Raw genomic sequence first — 22,278 nt, 5'->3', positions numbered from 1 at the left:
ACATGGCAAACAAGGAATGAAGAAGCTTGCTGGGCCCCACCTCTGAGGAAGGCTGAGCAGATAGCCTTGGAGCCCTGGGACCAGGAGGTGTAGGCTCTGGGTGAAGCAGGGAGATTGTTGCCCACGCCCCCCGCATCCTCCGTAGTGTATAAGCTCATTTGTCTGTCAGGGCTGGTTGCAGCTCTGACCCAGGACCCACCTGACCCTGGATGGAAAGGAATTTGCCCAACGCCGAGACTAGGGTGCAGAGGTTGGGGATGGAGGAGTAGAACGCAGGCCTGGGTCCTCAGCAGAGGGTCCAGTGTTTCTCCCACATGGAGCTGAGGGAGGGAGCTGCCATGTTCTGCTTTGCTCTCTTGGCTGAGAGATTCCAATCTTTCCTACCAAGTCTAGGGCTAGGCTACATGCTCCAAGAAACTCTCTTGAGCCTTCCACATCAGAGAGCAAAGCTCACTCCTCTAAGCCCACTACTAGACAGAGGCACTGTCTGACTTGCCTGTATGACAGGCCACCCAGCAAAAGCCTCCATCAGAGAAAGCATCCAGTAAATCCATGTCAAGCACTAGCTTGCTAAAATACACATTTTAAAGTTATATATATTATACATATGGGTGTTCTGCATACCCTCGTCTATGCACCATGTGTGCCTGGTACCCAAAGAGGCCAGAAGGGTGTTGGAACCCCTGGAACTGGAGTCATGAACAGTTGTGAGCTGCCATGTAGATGCTGAGGATGAATCCTGGGTCCTCCAGGAGAGCACCCAGTGTTCTTGACCCCTGAACATCTCTCCGGCTCCTTCAGTACACATTTTGACTCATCTTTCACACACTAGGTTGTTTATGGCCCCAAGGCTGACCACCCAGTGAGCAGACAAGAAGCCCTGTCTAAGTGCAGAGCCAAATAATGGGCTGATACCAGAGGGGAGTCCCCCTGGGGAAGCTCTGGTAGTCAGACAGAGGTGGGTTCAAATCCTCACTGTTTCTAGCCATGTGGTCCTGTGGGAACACGCTTCACCTCTGTTCCCCGTAGCTGTGGAAACTGTTACTGTCCTCATAGGCTTGCATGAGAGCAGGGGAGAGCATTCATATGGAGGAGATGCTCGCTGCGGCTATGACGAGTTCAGTCCCAGCTGGAGCTCTGGTATCTGTTAGATCCCAAGGGTCACTGAAGGCTCATGAAAGAGTCTGCCGAGAAAATCATGGATTTATTCAGGGTGGAGCCCCACCAGAGGGCAAAAGTTGCTCTTCAGAAATAATCAGGGGAGGGGGTGAAGATGGCCCAGTGGGTCAGAGTGTTTGCTATGGAAACATTAGGACCTGAGTTCAAATCCATAGCACCCACAAAAATAAAAATTCCAGGTGCGGCTTCATGAGGTTATGATGCCGGTGCTGTGATGGGGCAGCGGGAGGAAGATCGTGCCAGCTTGCTAGCTGACAGCCCAGCTCTGGGTCCAGTAAGAGGCCCTGTCTTAAGTAAACATGATAGAGCAGGACACAGAGGTGCACATATATCTCATACACACACACAGACACACACAGACACACACACACAATTTCCCAAGAGAGGAAGCAAGTTTGTTTTCTGGGGTCACTTTGGAATATAAGGGTGTATGGCCCTGAAATCTAGATGGAGGTGGGGGACTCTGTGGCATTCTCTGTCACTTATCCATGACTTTGGCAGGAGGATGCCCTGGGCTGCAGAAGGACATTTGTATGGCCCTGAAGCCTGGATGGAGGTGGGGACTTTGTGGCATTCGCTGTCGCTTACCCGTGGCTTTGGCAGGAGGATGCCCTGGGCTGCAGGTCACCTGTAATGCTTGCACGGTCCCTCACAGTAGTTTCTGTGCACGGTTTACTAACTCGAGCCTGGTCTTCTGGAGGAGGCTGGGATGTGGTCTAAGAGGCTCCCCGTGGATACATTTCTTACACGGATACACACACACCGTGGGTACTTTTACACACTCTTTCTCACACGTTTTAAGAGGCTCCCTATAGGTACATTTCTTTTACACACACACACACACACACACACACACACACACACACACACACACACACACACACACGTGCACACAAGAGGCTCCCCTTGGATACATTTCTTACACTTTTGGTTGCAAGCCTAGCCTTGAGCCATCTCTCCAGCCCCAGATGGTTTTCTTAAAAGCAGTGAGTCTCTCTCCCTGACTCCCACCTCCAAACAGGAGGCTGGTGGCGGACAACACATGATGACCCATTTAGAGCTGGTTCACAGACAAAGGGAATCTCAGGTGGCCAGTTAGACCTTCCCTTTTGTTTCCCTGAAGTTCTTTAGCGCACACAATCCCAGGAATTCACTGTACACTGAGAATCATTTAGGTGACTTTGTTAGTTCGTGCAAACCCTGCTAATGCAATGAATTCTTTTGTGCTCTTGCCAGAACAGAAACTGCCTGCCCTTTTCTCGGCTCCCTTCCGAGTCCTTTGGGCGACATCTAGTGGAGGGTCTTCAAAAATTCCGCCTTGCTTCACTAGACACCAAAGGTAGAGAAACCCAAGTCTCAAAGAAGCCATTTAAACCTGGCTCCTTCTAGTAAGTGCCTGAGAGGTTCATTCTGAGTTAGAACTGCCACCAAGGCCAGGTGGCCTGTCAGAGAGATCAGTGTCCGGGCCCGTGCATCTTGTCAGGCAGCGGTCTCCCAGGCAAATCATTTACCCTCAGCTGGGAGGTGGCTGCAGCAGGCCTAGCCTTTGGATGTGAGAGCAAGGAGCGTGTGCACTGTAGCCAGGGAAGGGCTCACTACAGCGCCTGGCACAGCAAATGCCAAAACTCTCACCGAACAGCAGTCTCTACTTATGCGCCTGCAGCAGCTACACGTAGGAGTGATGCTCTCCAGGACGAGGACTGAGCGGCTCCTCTGAAGTCCGCGCTCCTTTTTAAAGATACGTCCCTTGGGAAATCAGTGCCAAACTGAGCCCCATTCTAATCAGTAGACGAGACGATCTAAACCTAGCAACAATCTGGGGGGGGGGATCCTGTGAGGCTGGGAAAGCACTGTTGAGGTCTGCGTTAGAAGTGGTTGTGTCTACTGCTGAGACTGTTTGCGAGCCTCCCCTTTTGGTTTTTGAGACAGTCTGTACAGCCCCGACTAGCCTCTTCTTCACAGGGCTCCACCAGTCCCTGCCACCACACCTGGCAGAAGAAACCTTTCACGTCCATCCGTTCGGGTACTTCATATTCCTTATGGTTCTGCCTACTCTTCTAGACAGTCACTTCTGAAATAAACGAGAGATGGCACCTGTGCCTTTAGGCAAATGAAGATTAAGTCACAAGTGCCCATGAAGTAAAATGTGTCTTGTATTTCGCTAAGGCATTTGGACCCTGGAGTGGCAGGACATCCTGGGATCTTGGTAGTGGCACAATGTCTTTGGGGACCCTCTTGCCAGGGACCCTCCTTCAGGGCTATGACCAAACATAAACCAGGAGAGGGCTTGAGGCTTCAGTTCTATCTGCAGCGCCCAGGCCCAAGTCAGACGGGGTAGGAGGGTAGGAGGAGGTTGGCCCAGAGTCCAAGGCTGTCTCTGTACCTGCCACTTACCACCCGGGTGGCTTTTGGGTACACAGCCTGCCTCCTCTGTGAAATGGGGCAGACACCCGGACCACCCTCGGGAGATTCGAAGCTTCCTACATGAACTCTCTACACACCTCTTGGGCCAGCCGATGTCCAACCTACTGGCCAAGGCAGAGGGACTATCGGGGAGCCTTCTGGGTTGTAGGATAAGGAGACCCATGTCCTAGGGAGACTGGCCTGGGACACTCAGGCAGAGGGACTATCGGGGAGCCTTCTGGGTTGTAGGATAAGGAGACCCATGTCCTAGGGAGACTGGCCTGGGACACTCAGGCAGAGGGACTATCGGGGAGCCTTCTGGGTTGTAGGATAAGGAGACCCATGTCCTAGGGAGACTGGCCTGGGACACTCAGGTACAATAATGCAAAACATGCCAGTCACAGCAGTTCGACATTTTACTAAATCAACTCACACAAATTTCAAATTGCAAATATAATTAAGGACAACAGATTCAGTTCTGTCTTTAACATTTTTCATTTTCAAATCTATCATTAAGACAAAAAGTAAACAAAAGTTAGGTCTGTTGCAAATTTTATGATTTTTCTTCTGAGGGAAAAAACATTATAGTAAAAAGAACGCCACTGGGTGTACAGTAAAGCACCACAACACACATTACAAATGGGGCTTCCTGCTGCTGCGACACAGGAGAGGGACCGTCCTCCCCACTGCTCTGTGTTAATCAGGACTTCATTAAAGGAAAACTATAAAATCCCCTAGGTTAACTAAGTCAGACACGGTCTGGAACGCAGTGCTTAACAAGGACAATGCTGACTATCAGTGCTAACAGAAAACATTTTATAAGGCCCAAAACAATCAAACTGGAAACCAAAACCTTATTTTCCCTAGATGAGCAAAACTGAAAACGAAAGCAGTCCCACCTCCCAGTAAGAGCAAAGGTTATTTTTTTTTCTTTCTTTCCAGTTGGAGGCAGGGGACATGGTCTGTGCTGGCTCTAGGGATCACTGGCCTAGTTGGCATCCAGCTTGGCCATTTCCTGCACATAGATGCCTATACTCTCACTGTCAAAAAGCACAAAGTACACGGTTTTGATGGAGGAGGACATAGTGGACACGAAGTAGTTGGAGATGGCCTTCAGAATGAGCTGGGCCGCCGTCTGCTTCGGGAACCCATTCCTGTAGGAGAGAACACAGTGGTCAGCATTCAGGGCTCCACAGTGAGCCCACCTCGGCTTCCCCTGCAGGGTCCTCACTCTGGGCTGGAGTTTACTGAGCTCTGAGGTGTTCATGGAGAGTCCTTGTGGGACAAGTCGATTAGGGAGCTCTCATGTATTGTTTGTACTTGGGAGTGACCTCTCTCGGCTCAGGGCATGGCCATCTCAGGGACCCTCCTAGAATCCTCGCCCTGAGGAAGACTGGCTCTGATACAAGGGCCAAGAGTAACGGCCCAATGACATTAAGAACAGAGATCTTGAGCACACCAGAAGGCAAACCATTTCTAACCATACTGTAAAAAGTGCCTGCAGTGGGGAAAAAGAAGCTAGACACACTGCTCAGAACCGTCTAAATGGGGATCACAGTCTACCCATCCGATAACTACAGCTGCTTGCTATGAACTCCTTTCCATTTGCCTGCCCTCTCCGTTAGGCTTCTGGGGTCGATTCACCTGGTTTGGTGTTTGCTGTCTACCTGCGGCTCACTGTTCTTCTGCATGCTTAACAAGCAACTCATTTAAAACCAAAAGCATGGCTATTGCAGCTCATCGTCTAGGCATAGCCATGCAGCACTCACATGATGACAGGCATTTAACAGTGGGCATAGGAAGAATATGATACAATCGTCACAGGGAGGCAGGGCCCCGGGGAACGTTATAGAAGGTGATCAGTAAGTAGGGACACTAAACGTGCACAAGATGGTAAAGGGTACATAAGCTTCTGCTTCTCTTTTCTGTTGTCCCTGGAACCAGCGTTAAGAGTCCCGTCAATGTCAGCCATCATGGCACGGGTGGGGTGGGGGTGTCTCTGAATAGCTCTGGCCTCTAGTTGTATGGCCCTCTTACTGGGTGTCAGCAGCAAGGGCTGTTGGTCCAGAGACCATCTTCAAGGCAGAGCAAAACTTTGGGTCTTGACTTCAGGATATCATCAAAGTCTCCAGATCAGTGTCCTGCCACTGGTATATGGTTCCACTGAAAATGCCATAGAGCTTGGAACTTAGAGTATGAACTCGGGTCCTGGTCAACACTGCATATGCACCCCCAGGAGTTGCAGTGCACAGGCGCTAGCCTGGTGGAAATAATCTAACACTCAGAGTAGCTGTCATGGACAGCCTCTTGCTTACTGCGGTCTACCGTCTTGGTCTGCCTGCTGGTTTGGCTGGTCTTCCTGGGTGGGTGCCTACTTCTAGGTGGAGTGGTCTGCACACCGGAGTGGCAATGTCTTCCCTAACACTTTCTAGCCTTCTGCACCATGTGCTTGTGACACCGAACCACCTGGGGAGTGACATTCTCCATAGCTGCTAGTGTTCAAGGTGTCACACGGCCACAGGAAAATGCTCTTCTGTGACCTGCTGTCACTGAGGAGACCTGGGCAGTCCCACATAGTTCATCCTTAGAGGGTAGAGTTCCCCCTCAGGGCATTTTCCCAGGCTGTAGGAAATAGTGACCCTGGTAGTCTAGCCAGGCTGCAGGATGTCAGGGACAGGACAGGAATACGGGCTATAGTGAGGCACCCAAGGCGACTCTCTCAGGTCTTACGGTCAACTGGGCACAGGGGCCGTGACTTCCTCCGGTATGGAGGAGCACAGAGGGTATGCCAGGTGCGGCTGCCAGAGGAGGTGAGTTTGCCCTTCAGTTGTCAAGAGCTCTTCCCAGCAGTGCAGGCCACAACTAACTTTTGGGGTGTACCTGTGCCCTGCTATACCCTCACTCAGGATCAGCTAACGGCTGCTAGACCAGGCAGACCTCAGTCCATGGGCATAACCTAGATAGATGGGACCTGAGAACTCGGTGGGGGAGCTGTTCTCTCCATGTAAAGATCCAGGCCATGCTCCACGAGAGCCATGCTCCACCAGAGACAGGCCTGTCTCTTCACGCATGCTCAGGTGAGCAGAGCTGGAGGAGGGCCTGAGGAACTGGGCTGCAGGATGCCCTCCTGTGTGCTCAGTCAGCTGCTGTGCTTGGCTTCCAGCTCTAACCTTAGCCCCACAGGAGTGCAGTGATGTAGACACCTGTGGCCCAAGCCTCTACCTGACTGCAAGGCCAGTTTCTAGGTACACTGCTGGTCAGTGTTTACAGACAGACCCTCAGTACTTTCCAGTTCTGTGCCTCTTGGAAGGGGTATGTAACTACTGCTGGAGGAAGGTTCCTTCCTGTTCCTGTACTCTAAGTCTGAACCTGTAGCTGGTGCTGGCATCATGGACACCTCGTCACGCAGTCCTGGCTGGGCTCTTCCTGCAGCTTTCCCTCCCTCGGGTCTGTGGCTATTCTTTGGCACCATGCTCTGCATGCAGGCTGCAGGGCAGGGCTGTCAGTCTGGACTTGCAAGTTTACACCAGCAGCACCCTTCACACACACCCAGCATGTCCTCCTGCTGCGCTGCCCTGCACGTATGCGAACCCGTTCATCCTAGGGAGCCAGGCCCTAAAGCAGCCTGCTGAGGCCATGGAGACAGCAGGAAGAAGTGAAGAAGGCACTTTCCTCACGCTGCTGGCAGATGTGTGAGATGCTGACACTTCACCCACCATCCCTGCAAAAGGTGAGGGCCACTGTAGCCAGAGTGCCATGGCTAGCCCCTCGTACAGCACACAGGAAACCTGACTACATGCTCTTAGCCCATGGTAGAGGTAAGGCAGCAGAGAGATGCAGACTTCCTGGCTGTACAATGATCCCTTGTCTGTGACTTGCCCAGCCCTGTGAAGGCAGAGGGCAAGACAAGATAATGTGTGTTAAGCATCGGGGTGTGGCCGAGGATCACCCATAAGGTTCCTGTGGTGGGTCCCAGCCCCTCAGACAGCTATGACTAGATGGCTGCTGTTGGTATCACAACCAACTGTAAGCACTGTAAACAGGGTATGGTGCCCAGCTCTACTGGAGAACTGTGGGTCTGGCTGTTGGCATGTATACCACGAGCTCCTTGGTACAGGTACTGCCTCAGTTCCCATCTGAATGGTCACTCCAGTCTTGACAGGTCTCTGCTTTCCTCTCTAATTTGGGTGAGCTGAAGACTTGAGAGGGCTCAGGGCTTCTGCTCTGGAGGTAGAGTCAGGCTTCAGCTGCTCGTGGGCAGGAGGAGCATCAGGACGTGAGCGCTGGTGTTCTCAGGTGTGATGAGGATGAAGAGAGGCCGCTAGGGCCACCTGGGATCCCCCTCCCAGACTCTCCTGGTCTTACCTGTCTCTGGCTTGTGTTCATAGAACCTCAAGTTCCTCAGGCAGGGCTGGCCCCTCTTCTACCCATCTTGGGCCTTGTCTGGCACACACTAGAGCCATGTTGCGTGTCCCTTGGGTCACCCCTGCTGTGTCTGAAGCACCCTTTCTCCTCATCTGGCCCCAGTCTCCCTGGGCTAGTGCAAAGGGATCTCAAGGGCTCTGTCAGGTCAGGCAGATGGGTCCATGGAAAGCTGAGCTCAGCAGACCCATATATGGGGTGTGTTCCAGCTCCCCTAGTCTGCAGAGTCCTCTCCTGTGTAGGCCTTGCTAAGCCTTATCACTTCCAGGGGGTTAAGGGCCATTGTGAGAAGCAGGCCAGCTGGAGACCCCAGAAAACCTGTCAGAAGCCACATCTGAGACAGAGCCCAGACAGGTGTCTTGGAAGGAGAAGCGGGGAGCTCTGGGTAATGGGTGGACATTGCTGTCACCTATATGATCACTTCGGCTATGAGTTTTATTGTGCCGTGCTGCTGTCCCCAAGACTTTACCATTTCCCCACGTTCTCTGTGGCTTTTGAGTGGTTGCCTGTGAAGCTGCCCAGGCTACATCTTGTAGAGCAGCGAAGAGCACTGGAACCTCGGTGTTCACGTGTGCGATTCCCACAAGGCCATGGGACTTCACAGTGGGTGTCACACCTGGGTACAGGACACTGCTGTGCCCTAGCAGCTCAGGCACTGCTGAGATTCACCACATTTCCCAGAAAAATCTATCCACAGTGGGCACGCAGGGGGTCCAGCCTGCCTGACAGCAAACTCTAGCTCGGCCAAGGATGAGCTGTGTGACCTCAGGTGCATGCCTTGCCCTCCAAGTTCGCTCTTTGACCTTTGAATGGATTTAACAGTGGCGAGAAAGCGGCTCGCAGTGCCCGCAGCTTTGTTGCCCATAAATGGTGTTTGAAGAACACCAGCTTTCCTTCTATGCTCATAAATCAGAAGGAGGGGTAGCTCAAGTCCCCCCGCCCCGCCAGAGTTCCTGTGTGCTGCCAAGATGGGTCCCTTCCTCGTGTCTAACATGGCAAGGTGTGACCAAGACCAGGGTTACAGGCATGGGGTCTCCACTGGCCCCCGTCAAAACCAGGTGTCAGGAGCAGACCAGCACGTGTCTCTGGGAAGTGTTCCCCAGAGTGTCACTGTGTTCCCTTGACTTCTACGCCAGAGACACTGGATGCCACAAACAAGTCATTTTATTCCCCTCTTCACCCCTGTGATTTACTGGCTGGCCAGATATAATCCCATCCTTTGCCCATGAAAGCAGGGGCAGCTGCCTGCACGGCTGTGGGACGAGGTCTGCCTGACAGATGTGGCTGGGGAGCCTGCACATGTGCTGCCGTTGGCATTCTGCCCTTTAAAGGCTTCCCATTGATTATTTTTAAAAACTTTTACTCCATGAAAAATGTAAATAAGTTTGTAATAACAGATGTTCTTTTATGGGAATTACTTTTATGCTTCAATTAAGAATTTCCCAATAGCCATATGAAAGAGCGTGAAATTATTACCTCCGATAAAGGGTGCTATGCCTTGCTCTTCAGAAGCACCTTTCATCAGGGCAGATCAAAGCGCATCCGAAACATTAATTAACTGAGCCTCTGAACCATCTGTGAAGAAGGGTAGACCCCCATGGCCTCGCTTATTAAGGAAGGCCCAGAACAGAGAGACTGATTCATTTACCAGAGGTCACACAGCACACTAACATAATGCCAAACAACAGACCTTCTATGGGAGGCGGAAGCAATAAGTATGGCTTGTTTTTTGTTTGTTTGTTTTTTTGTTTTTGAAAACAGGGTTTCTTTGTAGCTTTGCAGCCTGTCCTGGAACTAGCTCTTGTAGACCAGGCTGGCCTCAAACTCACAGAGATCTGCTGCCTCTGCCTCCCAAGTGCTGGGATTAAATGCATGTGCCACCACTGCCCGGCAAGTATGGCTATTTAAGCTCCGATTCAGAAGCTCTGCTAAAATAAAAAATAATAAAGATCTTGAATCTACTTTGGGAGGGGTCCTGACACCTATAACACATCCAGTTCTACAAGTTCTGTGGCATGACTAGACACTTGTCTTCGCAGATACTTGCACAGCAGAGGGAAAGGGCACTGGGAAGGTTCGACTCTGCTGTGTGTCCAGGAGACAGGGTAGGGTCTCACGCTATAGCCAGGCTCCTTCCTCATCTTCCAAGAGCTGGTATTACATGTCAGCTGTCACTCGGCTTTCTGGTGCCGATTTGAAATGCTGTCTACACACGGTGTTGACAGGAGACTGGAGTGGAGACATTCAGAGGACACAGCCACCCTCTGAGTTCCCAGGGGCTCCCAGCTCTGCTGGGCTGAGCTCCTGCTTTGGCATGGCACCTGCAGAGTGCTGCCAGGTGTGAGCGAGCTGCAGGAACAGGTGTGAGCTGGAGTCCTTTGAGCTCATCTACACTGCGGAGTCTGGTTCTGGTCTCCATGTGAACAACACTGGGGACTGAAGGGCCCGTCACCAGTGCAGGCTACAGAGAGAATCTGCCACAGCTCCTGGCCTGGGAGGGATGGCTGGGATGGGCTCTGTCTGGTATGGCTCCAGAGAAACAGGGTCAGCAACAGCTAGAGACTGACCATCATGGAGTCACTTAGGTAATGAGATCTCAGCGCTGCCCAGGGAAGCAGGGGCCTCTGCCTTCCACGGTTCTTTTGACGGCAGAAGCAATGTTTGGCAAGAGATGCTTTTAACCTGCAAGGCAAAGGCTGCCTGGAGGACAGCACAACACAGGGTTCAGACAGTCACTGCCCTTATCCCAACCTACTCAGGTAGAGGAGGGACACAGCCTCAAAACTGGGAGGGGCTCTATCCAAGCTACACCACTCGCCCAGTACAGACTCCCAGGTAAGCTTCTTGAGGACTCAGCTCCTGCCAGCAAAGCCCCTGCAGGGCCTGCACTGTGCTTCGTGCCTGGCCCCAGCCTTCCCAGGCTAGTAGCAGGGAGGATTCAGGGCCTGATGTTCTGAGGAACCCTGTCCCTCTCCACGGCACAGCTCTCAAACCTCCCCAAACAGCCTTGAGATGCTCAACGGAAGTTTCTCTGCCATTAGTCAGCAGGGCATGGCGGAGCCAAGTCTGGACTTGAGCTGAGGAATGGTTTATGGCTAAGTCCGACCCCTGCCTCAGCTGCAGAAGGAGTACACTGTCCCAGCACTGGTCTCATAGTCCACCTGGGCACATGATGAACAGGACCTGGCGCAGGGCCTAGCCCCGAGAGCTTGTCTTTGGATATTTTCATTCTGCCCCACTTTGTATCCACCTCCCTCTATGGCTAAGGAGGCCAGGCATGTGTCAGGGGTGTCCCTGTATGGAGGCCTAGAGGTCATTGCATGAAGCTGTAAAGGTGACACCCGGATTTCCTGTGGCAACCCCAATATGTTGGAGATAACAGAGTCGCAGGATACCTGTCAAGGAAAGGTGCTAACGGGGAGTGGAACCAGCCCAGGTGAAAGTGTGCTGCAATAAGCAAGCTGAAAGGAGCTGGAGATCTCAAGAGCGCTTTGACATCAGACATGGAGATGCAGCGTTTAGAGTGTGCCCTGCTGGTTTCTGGTCTTGCGTTGGTTCAATATTTCTTCACTATGTGCCTTTTCCTGCCGTTTGGGATGGTAATGCGTATCCTGTGCCATTACATGTTAAAAATATATGATCTGCTTTTTGATTTCACAGGGGGTTACAGTTAAGAGATCGCCATGAGTCTCAGAAGAGAGTTTGGACTTTAAAACATGCCTGAGACTGTTACAGGCTACAGCAACTTTTGAAATTGGACTAAATGCATTTCTGCATTCTAATGTGGCTACAAGCCTATGGGGGCCAGGGAGTGGATGTGGTGGTTTGAATAACCCCATAAGCTCATAAGGAATGGCACTATTGGGAGGTGTGGCCTTGCTGGAGGAGGTGTGGCACTGGGGATGGCCTTTGAGGTTTCATTAGTTTAAGCCAGGCCCAGTGGCTGGCTCTCTTCCTGCTGACTCCAGCACCGTGTCTGCCACCATGCTTCCCACCGTGACAATGGACTAAACCTCTGAACTATAAGCCACCCCAGGGAAATGCTTTTCTTTGTGTGTCTTTACAGCAGCAGAACACTAAGACGAGGGCTTTGCCAGAACTCTCTACGGCAATCCCGGTTTCAACAACCACACAGTTACAGGTGTGTGCTGGAAAGGTCTTTCTCCCTGCTTTCCTCCTCCTGTTTGAACCCACTGGAGTCTTAGAGCCTGTGAGGTCTGTCTGTCTGTAGACTCCTCTGTGGTGAGACTTGCTGTCACAGAGTTTTAGGTCTTTCTAACTTTTCTTCAGCACACTGTATTTTTAAATGACTTTTAAAAATGATGTGTATGTATATATTTGTATGTGCTATCTGCATACAGGTGTCTGCAGAAGTGAGAAGCACGTTACCCTGAAGCTTGAGTTTCAGACAGTTGGAAGACTCCCCAGGTAAACCCCAGAAGAGCAGGAAGTCCCACCACACCACTTGAGGCTTCCTTGGCATTCTTTTGACTGTGCTTCTGAAGGGGGCCATAGTTACAGAAAACCCATTCCTGTGCCCATACCTGCCACTGCCAATGGACGGGAAGGCAATGGATTTCAGCTTTCTGTCATCAGCTAAGGCCAAGCAGTTTTTCACCGTCTTCTCCAGAAGCTCTTCACACTTGTCTGTACCCCAGACTGGACTATTACAGTGAATCACAAACTTGGCGGGCAGGCCATGGCCTGCACTAACAGCAGCTGGAAGGGACAGAAAGCGACACATGTCACAGGAGGCCAAACCCACACCTCTCTCCCGCTCTAGAGTGACCCCTTAGCTGCCTCTGTGGGCCTGTGTCCAAGGAAGACTGCAGCTGTGCCCATGCTATGACTCCAACATCAGCCTGACCTGGGACCCACGCTTCAGGCATCTCCCCACACGAGCAGTGGCATTCAGCTCGCTGCTCCAGGAGCTGCAGAGGAATGTCCGCAGTCCCTGTCTCAGAAGCATGGTGTGGGGCTTTCACATCAGTTCCACTGAATGTCCGTGAGTAACTATGTCTAACTTCCTATGCATGGGTCAAGACGGCCTTGGGCGTGAGGCTTTGCAGAAGCGGCAGCCTGGTTGTGTGACCTGCTCCTGTCCACGATGACAGAACAAGACTTGCTCTTTAGGGCGCCCCGCTTCCCTTTCTGAAGGAGGGGCTGGTTTCCAGACGCACAGCTCCATGACTGTCTCCTCTCCTACGTGAAATCTAAGGGCACAGCCTCAGTTCTGTCCCTTGCATGAGCTGGAACCAGTCTCTGTGTCTCCTGGAGCAGTGCTGGAGCCTCTACAGGAAGGCACTCTTGTTGAATAATCAGCATTGCCCCAGGGGCATCGTAAGACACTTAAGGGTCTTGTGGTGTCAATAACAATTGTAAGGCTGTGCTCCATAGGTTCCCACGCTCTGGGCTAAAGGGTGACATGAGCCTAAGGAGCATTTGAAGCTAGGGCTAAATTGGGTGGGAGAGGGCTAGAATAAAACACATTAACGGATTAGCTCCTATACTTTTCAAAACAGTTTAAGTCAGGTATAATCTCAGCAAGAACATCACCTTATTCCTCAAGTTTGAGAACAGCTTGGGTAACTACAAAATCCTAATAGCTTAGAATCAAGACCTAAAAATTCTATTAAAATAATCTGAACCATTCTAAATCTAACATCCTTCCTTCAGTCATAGCTCTGGTTGTGCCAGGCCTGCCTCCCATCAGAGCACAGCATGTGCCAAGAGTCTCTCGTGGGCCTGCAATGGGTGCATGGGCAGGAGTGGCCAGTAGCCCCTGCTGTAGTCAGCTGTGTCCACCCTCCCTACCCTCGTACAAGGTTGGCCTTAGGTGGGATTGTCTAGAAGAGCCTTTTCATTGGTGCCCTGCCCACTGTGCCCCATGGCACAGATCAAAGTTCATATTCCCATGCCACAGGATGCTGATACTAGTAAGGATGCAGGTGGTATTTCATTGCTGGGCAAGGCCAGCTGTCTCTCCTGAAAGGACCTCTGTAGACATTATATATAATTACTAATGTCTACGTGTAGCCAAGATTTACTTTTTTAAAAAAGGGCCTTGACAAAATGGACATCCAGGACTGTAGAGTAAGAAAGGAAAAAGCTGGTACACGCCTTAAATCCCAGCATAGATCTCTGAGTTTGAGGCCAGCCTGGACTACAAAGTAAGTTCCAGGACAGCTAGTTCCATAGAGAAACCCTGTCTCAACAAACAAAGGAACAAGAGCTTGAAATGAGGAAGGGAGGGTCTGTCTTCATGCAGAGCAGGTACCCCCTCCCCTTGAATGGACACAGGAAGCCCTGTTCTTCACACCTAACTCCCCAAGGTTCCCAAACTTGAGCCCTACTTCTGGATTCAGCCCATCCCCGATGGAAGTCCCCAGTCTTTTTCTTCCCTCTCCAGCCAAGAATGGTGGTTATGGCACATGAGAAATGGGTGTTTGTTTCCCATTAAAAGCACAGCTGAGGAAGGCTGAGGAAGGTGGCTCACCAGCAGACTTGCAGGTGGCTCAGTCTCACCCTCGATTGTTCCCAGCTCTCAGATCTGTCAGCCTTGGCTTCTATAATTCCTTTTCCTTTGAGATAGACACACCAGACAGGAGCTACTAAAAATTTTTTGCACATGAAGGAGGCTTTCATGAGCCTTCACCTGCTGACTATGCACGGGCTACGTTCTAAGGGGTCAAGGCCGTCTTCCTCACAGACAAGTGGCACTGCTATATGCCCTCTGCTCTCAGCTCCTCCCGAGCACTGTGCAAGCCACACCGGATGAGCACAGGGCCCGCCCACCTTACCTCCAGCTATTTCCAAGGGTCCATTCTTTTTCCGAAGTTCAAGAACAGCTTCTACAAACTCCTTGCCACCCTTCTTCTCCAGTGTGTTTCCTAGGCAAGGGCAGGGCAGGGTCAGAGTGCCACCCCCTGTCTGTGGCACACAGACACTCAACAGGTCACTTGACATACTTTAAGTGGTCTGAGAAGCTACACTTTCACAAGGCTGCAAAACAGAACCTATGCCCTGGCTGGCCAGAGAGTGAAAACCCAGAAAAGATATGCCCTCAGCCAGTGGCCACTAGGCACTACAGTTCGCTCTGGCTCCTTCTGCTGCCCCTCTCTCAGGGTAACAGGGGTAGCAACACTGGAGATACAAAGGAGACATCTGTTCTTGGCAAACATGTCTGATTTCCAGTGCGTGACAAACTAGGTGGCACTGGCTTCCAATGAGTGTGCTGAGGGGCTTATCTCGGGGAGAAGCCCCAAATAAGGAGGTCTGTGAAGCTGAGGCACAAGCTCCTCCTATCCAGCAGCCAGCGCTCCTGGAATGAGGCCAAGGAGAAAGTGTTCCCATAGCCACCCTGGGCCAGCACTGCGTGCTTAGTTCCTATGTTGCAGCCTTGGTGTCATATGTGAATTAAATAAATAGAGAAAAGAAAGAAAAAAATGGTCTCAAGACAATATTTTCTTAATTACATTAATGATTCAGAATTGCTTTAGGAAAAGACGAAAACATCAGAAGCAGAGCTTAAAGACAAACTGGAATTGCACAACGCTTGGAAAAGGCTGGCTGCTTAGGACCCAACTTTTAAAAGGCCTTTCTGAAACCAGGATGCTTGCTATGAAAGCCAAGATGACCAGCACTGTCAGAACTCAGGGCTCCCCAGTTCAGGTGGGCCACGAGCAGCAATCTCAGCCGTGGTGACAGCAGCTTGTCCTGTTTGTCCTGCCCACAGTTCTCGTCTTCCTTAAGCTCTGGTTCCTCAGTTTGTGCATCTTAAAGTCCTTGTCCTTGAAGAGGATGAAATACTCCCCTTAAGATTCCCATTTATCTTGGAAAGTCTAAGCGTACCTGGGTTGGCCAAGGTCTACTGGAAAGTACCAGCCAGACCAGAATTACCGTTTCGTGTATATGCATGTTCCTTGGGTGTGAACTAACCCAGGAAGTGTCTGGAAGCAAGAGGAAGACCCTGAACATGTCACAGGGAAGGCAGAGCAAGGCTACTGGCAGGGACTGACCCATCACCGTCACTGCAGCAGCCCAAGGGGCGTGGACGAGAGTGGTCAGAAGTCCTGAGCTAAGACAGGACCGGGCTCGGGAGTCTTGTGGTGGGATCCTGTGTCAACAGCTCAGAATGCTCTTTTGCCTTTACCTCCCTGAAAGCACCCTGAACTTTATGTGGCTCAAAGTCATTTCCAAAGATTTTCACCTGCTGCTACTCCATGTTCATAGCAAACTTCAGCACCAGAGTGGTAACTGAATGTGCCAAGTGTCTCAGGGGACCACTCTGGGCCTCATGCCCCCACACTCAAAAGTTGGTACGGCCCAGATATGAGACCATGATAGCACCAGCTGAAATGTCCATGCAGCTGAAAGCGTGGGGTCCAAATAATTTAGTCCATAGTCTAGTCTTCCGTTTAGCCTGTCTCAAGTGTGAAGGGGGCGCTACTCTGTTGGCTACTGTCTAAGGCTCTGTGACATCTACTCTTAGGTGAGAACTGAGCAATTTGGAAAACAGTCAGGTTCTTCACTTGTGAAGATCACTGATTCCCTTCTAAGATATAAAACATTTCCTAAGAAAATAGGCTGCTTTATAATTAAAGGTGTTTTATCTTAGGAAGAGTGTGTGTACTTGAAATTTTTTACTCATAATGAAATATTGCTTTAATTACAAGTGAAATTGCAAGCTAAAAATACACTTAATGCATTTCTCAAACTTAAAAACTGAACCCTAGGTCACAGGCAATCAACCCAGTCAGGACTTGACTCCTACACACACACATGTATGCACATGTTCATGTAGACACACGTGTACTTTTTAACAAGAAACAGGCCCATTTTCAACCATATTGTCAACACTCTTAATGTAAGGCTCTTGCTTTTTAGGTTCAACTTCAGGGTTAATCATAAAGCAATCGGCTGATTTGCCCCCAAGCATAAACATGTGTTACTCCCAGGAGAACAAGAACATTATTTCATGCTTAGAAAGCAGGCATAAGTATCAGTGTTCAAAACAGCCTAGGCAAAAATTTAGGCTTGGACAAATGTCAGGCTCAGCCTGTGGTCTATTTCACTGTTAGAAAGAACTTTTGATGGGTAAAGTTAATCACTGGGCTAAGCATTCCTGCACTCGAATCCCTTCTTCCAGCAGTCTCAGGACTCAGGAATTCACACCAAAAACACAAAGTGCAGCCATTTCCTCCTAGCTTCCTCTTTCCCTTCTCTCACATCAAGTGGGAGCTGGAGCCAATTGAGGCCATGCATGAATCTGGATTATTGTTGTTTTGGGATTGTACGAGGTATCTGAGGTCAGTACTAGTTTGGACTGGATCTCGGCAGAGAGCACAGAGGTGGGCTCTGGAAGACTGGGTTCCCGTCTGCTACTCTTTCCTCCTCCTGAGGTTTTGCTAGCTGTGACAGCGATGGTACCAGTCCCAGCTTGGGGACGCCACCTTTGCTTCTCATGTCACTCACTAATGGGCTGCAACCCTGTCTCAAACTTATACTTCTTCCCCTCTGCTCAGTTCTGCTGACCAGGAGCCATTCACAGAGCCAGCGAGACACTCTGCCCGGGGCCTTCAGGGTCCCCACTGCATCTTACACCCTGGAGGACAGGATGAGCAGGCCTTAGGCATTCCCAGCTCACAAGACCAGACCTATGCCACTCATTTATTACTTTTCTCCAAATAAGTACTTCCTTCCCATCAAGTTTTTATTGACTTGAGAAAGGAAACATCTTTCTTTTAGCTGCCTTCCTAGGAGGGGATTTAACTGTCTGCAGCTGGGTTTCATTTTGGCATGGCACACTTGCCATCTGCTCACTTTCCATCCGTGTCTGAGGTCTAAAATGCCCAGGAGAATCACCAGCCCAATTCGCATGTCTGAACCAAGTGCAAGCATAGGCTCTGCTGGTGACACTGAGCCAAGCTGGGCAGTGCGGGCCCAGCTTATCTGTGCCCAGTGCCCAGGACTCCTTGTCTCATCTCTCAAGGTGACAGGGCTTGGTAATGACTTGGAATGTCACCATTCTCTCTGGGTCCACATTGAGAACACTGATGAGGCCCAGCACCCCTATGTCAGGTCACAGATGCACGGAACACTGAGGGCACCAGGAAGCACAATCCAAGAGCCACCATATAGGTGCTGTCTGGTCTTCACAGACCCTCATTACCAAGGAGGTGTGGGGGCTCACATGACTTGGCCAGGTCTTACAATGGGTCGACAGTGAAGCTAGGATTCAGGCTCTTCCTAGGTGGGGAATCTCACGACATACCCTCAGGGCCATGCTGGGTCCTGACCCACATCCCTCAAGTTGTCACCTCAGCTACACTGAGCAATGAGCACACTGGACCCACAGGTGCCAGCTGCCAGGGGGAGCCAAGTGCTTCCTGTGTCTAGCAGGACACTTCTCTAAGTGGTGTCCAAGGACAGCTCATTAAATCCACCTTGAATCTCGCTGAAACCCTGCATGTGGGAACACATTTAAAAAGAGTGACTGACCCCTTTGTGTGTCTAGTCTGTGAGACCATTCGCAAGAACAAACATCTTCTGACATATGACAGTGGCGTGGGCACTGAGCCCTGTGCATGGGAGTTTGCATGTCTGTTCCGATGAGGACACACCAGTGGCCCTGCCTGCCTGTCACTGAGGCCTGTGGGAATCCAGTCTCCAACAGAGCGGTACCTCGTGAGGTGGAGAAAGAAATGCCGCTGAGCCAGCTTCCAAACCAGAAGTGCCCACGGGGCAGCTGCACGCTGCACTGGCTGACGGCCAGCTGTACTTCTCCAGTTCACAACCCAGGGACGAAGGCCCCAGGAAGGTCGGGACGGCTGGAAGTGTGAAATGAATGCAGCCTGCGTAGCTGTCAGAGGATCAAGCTGTCTGCGCGGCCGACCGACCATGCACACACACACTCGGCAGCACCCAGCTCGGCATTACCTACTTCACCACCGGTGTAGAAGTCAGTGTTTGTCGGGTGAACGACAGCATCACTGTCGATCGAGGCAATGTCAGCCTGAACAACTTGCAACTATAACAGGTAAACAAATGTAGATCAACTGTGTTGGACCGAGACCCACGCACAGGCACATTTACTAACGCCCCAATGGCAGGGCTGGCCTACCTGGTCGATTCCAACATATGAGCCCAAGGGGCAATCAGTCCACGCAGTGTGCGCACATGTGGATGGGAGTGAGGACAGGAGGAGGAATATCAAATGTGACATGTTTAAATTAAACATTTGAATGACAAGTCAAAAAAAAAAAAAGAGAAACACACATATGATATCATTTCCAAAGATTAAAAGAAATAGAACAACGATGCCCCACTTTACCCTGCAGAAGCCTGTACAATGCTGGCACCCCACTGAGAAGGCTACAAAAACATGGCATCTGCTTTGAAAAAAAATGTGGACTGTCAGGCCAACCACAACAATGAGTTTCTCCATTGGTCTGCAGCAATCAACCTGGAGGCTTGATTTTTCCTCGGGATTTACCATTTCTGCCTCCCCTGAAATAAGAGCTCAGGACAGCCCAGATCATGTCCAGAGTTGCCCGTAGTTTTTCACTGAACGGGCAGAAATATTTTTCCAGGCCGTTCTCTTTTCCCAGCCAATCTTTTCAATGTATTTTGGACAGAACCGATACCATTTATAGCTTCTGCCCTTCTGTTTTACAGACGGCATCTGGATAAGGCAGGTGGAAGGCATATCTCAATTGGGGTACTTCTGATTGGGTGTTCGGCAAAGGCCAGTTTGTGTAGGTGGGAGTGGCCCCTTGATGAGAAACCCACCAGGTTAGGACAAAAGCAGCTGCAGCTGAGAGCAGAAGGCACAGAGACTATCCTGTGGTTGGTGCTGTGTGGCACTGCCCAAGAGGCATCTGAAAAGCCTGTAAGCCCCAGCAAGGCTGTACCCAGACAGGTACTTATCATGCTTTGAGCTACAGTTCCTCTCATGAATGAAACCACAGAGGTGGGATACCTTATGCTGAATGTCTGCTCTCCTTGAATGGAACAAACTCAGAAAGAGTCTGCCCTTCTGATTAACACCCCCCACCACCAGCCACAGTGCCTGCAGGAGGCACCCAGACACACACCGCACGGGAGCAAAGGCTGAGGACAGGGCTGGTAAATCTGCTTCTGAGTAAGGACAGTCCATGACATAAACGCTAGCTCGCTTTCTGCCGCACCCTGAGTGCCATTCTAACCAAGCTCAAATGGAGAAACTATTGTTCTGTTGTTACCTGAGATTTCTCAGCTTAAAAAAAAAAATAAAAAGGAAAGAAAAAGAACAACAACAAACCAAAAAAACACGTTTTAAAATCCCTCCCAAGAAACCAGCAGCCAGTCTGATCATTATGGAAGAGAATTTAGATGGTGATGTATTTGCAATCCAGGAGAAGTAGCCAATCACAATCGAGACTTAAGAGACCGTCTCTGTTCAGAGTGGCCTAGAGCGAATCAATATTTAGGGTCTACAACCATATGCCAATCAAGGATTGGGGATTTGCCTTGACCATGCTTAAGTCTAGGCAAATGAAAAGTCTAAATTCTGGGTTCCAAAAATTCTCATCTGACAGCTGGTGGTGCCAAACCCCATCCCCAATTACCTAGGTCATCTTTAAGGTCAATGTCAGCATTGGTAGGATTGATTATGGCCTCCACCTCAAAGCCGGCTAAATTACTGATCTCACTGTGAATAAGGTTCAGCTGAAAAGAGAAGCACGAGGTGGGAAATAACAGGAGAGCCGGCAAGGTGCAGAGAGATGACCCCTGGACATGGGTGAGGCGGCAATGCCCACAGTGTACTGGGCACAGAGAGAAACAGGAGCTGCTGGTAATGCGGATCTACTTCAAACAGAAGAGTCCAGTGCCACGGGTTGCTAGGGGAAGCAAGCTAGGCGGGGCATTCAGAACCTGCAGGTGTTGCTTAGGGTGAAAAGGGAAGCACAAGCCACACTGGCCTGGGAAAAAAGCTGGTAGTTTTCCTGTAGAGGAACTTGTAACCATGAGGACCCAGAACCAGGATGCTCGGTGAGGGGGGAGGCAGGGTCCTTGTCCTTGGGCACTAAGGTGGTAGAGAAACCCTACCTGGCTGTGTATACAGCTACAAAGTGCCACTGTCTTGTATGTGTTCGCAAGTCTCTAAGGCTCTCTTCACCACTGTAGCTGCTGGCTGTCTCTCCTTCCTTCCATCTTACTCAGGGACAGCAAAGAGCAAGAATAGTTTGTTGCTTGGGAACATTTAACTCTACGTGTTCATTAGTCACATAATGGAGCTCTGGAGACACCGGGGAAGAAACCCAGTCATTCTCCAGAAAGACAATGTATCTTTTTAAAAATAATTTCACCTCACAGGTCAGGTAGCACTGAGGCTGGTGGGTGGCTCACAAATACCTTGTGTTGTGTCTGCCCCATCACTGGGTCTTTCTGAAGGGCCACTGACCTTTCTCCCAGTGTTGCTCTGCTGCCATGGCAACCCTTGGTCATTAACTAAGAGCAGTGAGTGCTGGATTCTGCTGCCCTGTCTTTTCTGTAGGTTCAGGTGTGGCTATGCTTGCACATTCACAGTCTCTGTTTTGTCATCGAATTGCTCCTTCTTCAGTGGTATCAACTGTAGCAGAAGCAGTACACACGCACCAAGGCCTAGGCTTGGTGAGTGCCTGAGCCTGCATGGGGCAGCAGGACTGAATCCCTGTCCTGATGTTCACTATGGAGGGGAGTAGATGGAGTACAAGCCAGTATGGCTCCTGCTACTGAGCCCCCAGGTGTTGAACTTCTAAGGCCAAACATTTTGTTTTTAAAGAAAAAAAAATTGGTAAGCTATATGCAAGAGAAATACTCCCCCAAATTTCTGATCCTTAAAAGCTGCTAGACTCTCAAAGTCCTTTGGGAGAAAGCAATGGTAAAAACAAATGTGGTTGTTTGGCCAAAGAAAGATTCAAAGACAGAGGAAAGGCCCGGTTTCCTCACTAGGGCTTCCTCTTCCTAGCACCTCGTGGTGATTTGGGGCTAGTCACATCCCTAAGGCAGCAGAAGAAAGCCACCAGGTTTCCTCATGAAGCTGCGTATCAGGAGCTCTGTACCAGGGACAGATGCATTCAACCCTGTGGGCCTGGCTGTTCCTTCCTGCTGGGAAGAAGGGAGGATGAGCACAGACTCCAAGGAAACACTATTTGGAAAAAAAACAAACTAAGCCAATACTCCATGCCCTCACCAAACAACCAACCTGCACTGTGAAAAGGCAAGAGACTGGTGAGAGAAGTAAGGGGAGCC

At 50.5% G+C, this 22,278-nt stretch overlaps 1 protein-coding gene across 4 annotated transcripts in view; it reads right to left on the bottom strand.

The window, feature by feature from the left end:
• Positions 1–3,985: 3,985 nt before the first annotated feature.
• Macroh2a1 (macroH2A.1 histone) overlaps positions 3,986–22,278 on the bottom strand; it is a 63,162-nt gene continuing 44,869 nt past the window's right edge. For 2 of the 4 annotated variants that reach the window (XM_075969485.1, XM_075969486.1), the window contains exons 6-9: positions 18,943–19,033; positions 14,805–14,894; positions 12,549–12,723; positions 4,429–4,736 (exon numbers count right to left, since the gene is read on the bottom strand). In XM_075969485.1, coding sequence (XP_075825600.1) covers positions 4,571–4,736; positions 12,549–12,723; positions 14,805–14,894; positions 18,943–19,033 — 522 coding nt within the window. In that variant the 3' untranslated portion in view covers positions 4,429–4,570. Of the gene's footprint in view, positions 4,737–12,548; positions 12,724–14,804; positions 14,895–18,942; positions 19,034–20,612; positions 20,713–22,278 lie in introns of all 4 variants that reach the window. The other 2 variants (XM_075969484.1, XM_075969483.1) reach the window with 2 other exon arrangements.

The sequence above is a fragment of the Microtus pennsylvanicus genome, chromosome 4 (genome assembly GCF_037038515.1).
Source record: "Microtus pennsylvanicus isolate mMicPen1 chromosome 4, mMicPen1.hap1, whole genome shotgun sequence".
Lineage (NCBI taxonomy): Eukaryota > Metazoa > Chordata > Mammalia > Rodentia > Cricetidae > Microtus > Microtus pennsylvanicus.
Note: the sequence above shows the minus strand (reverse complement) of the source record. Positions and strands in the feature narration are given on the sequence as shown.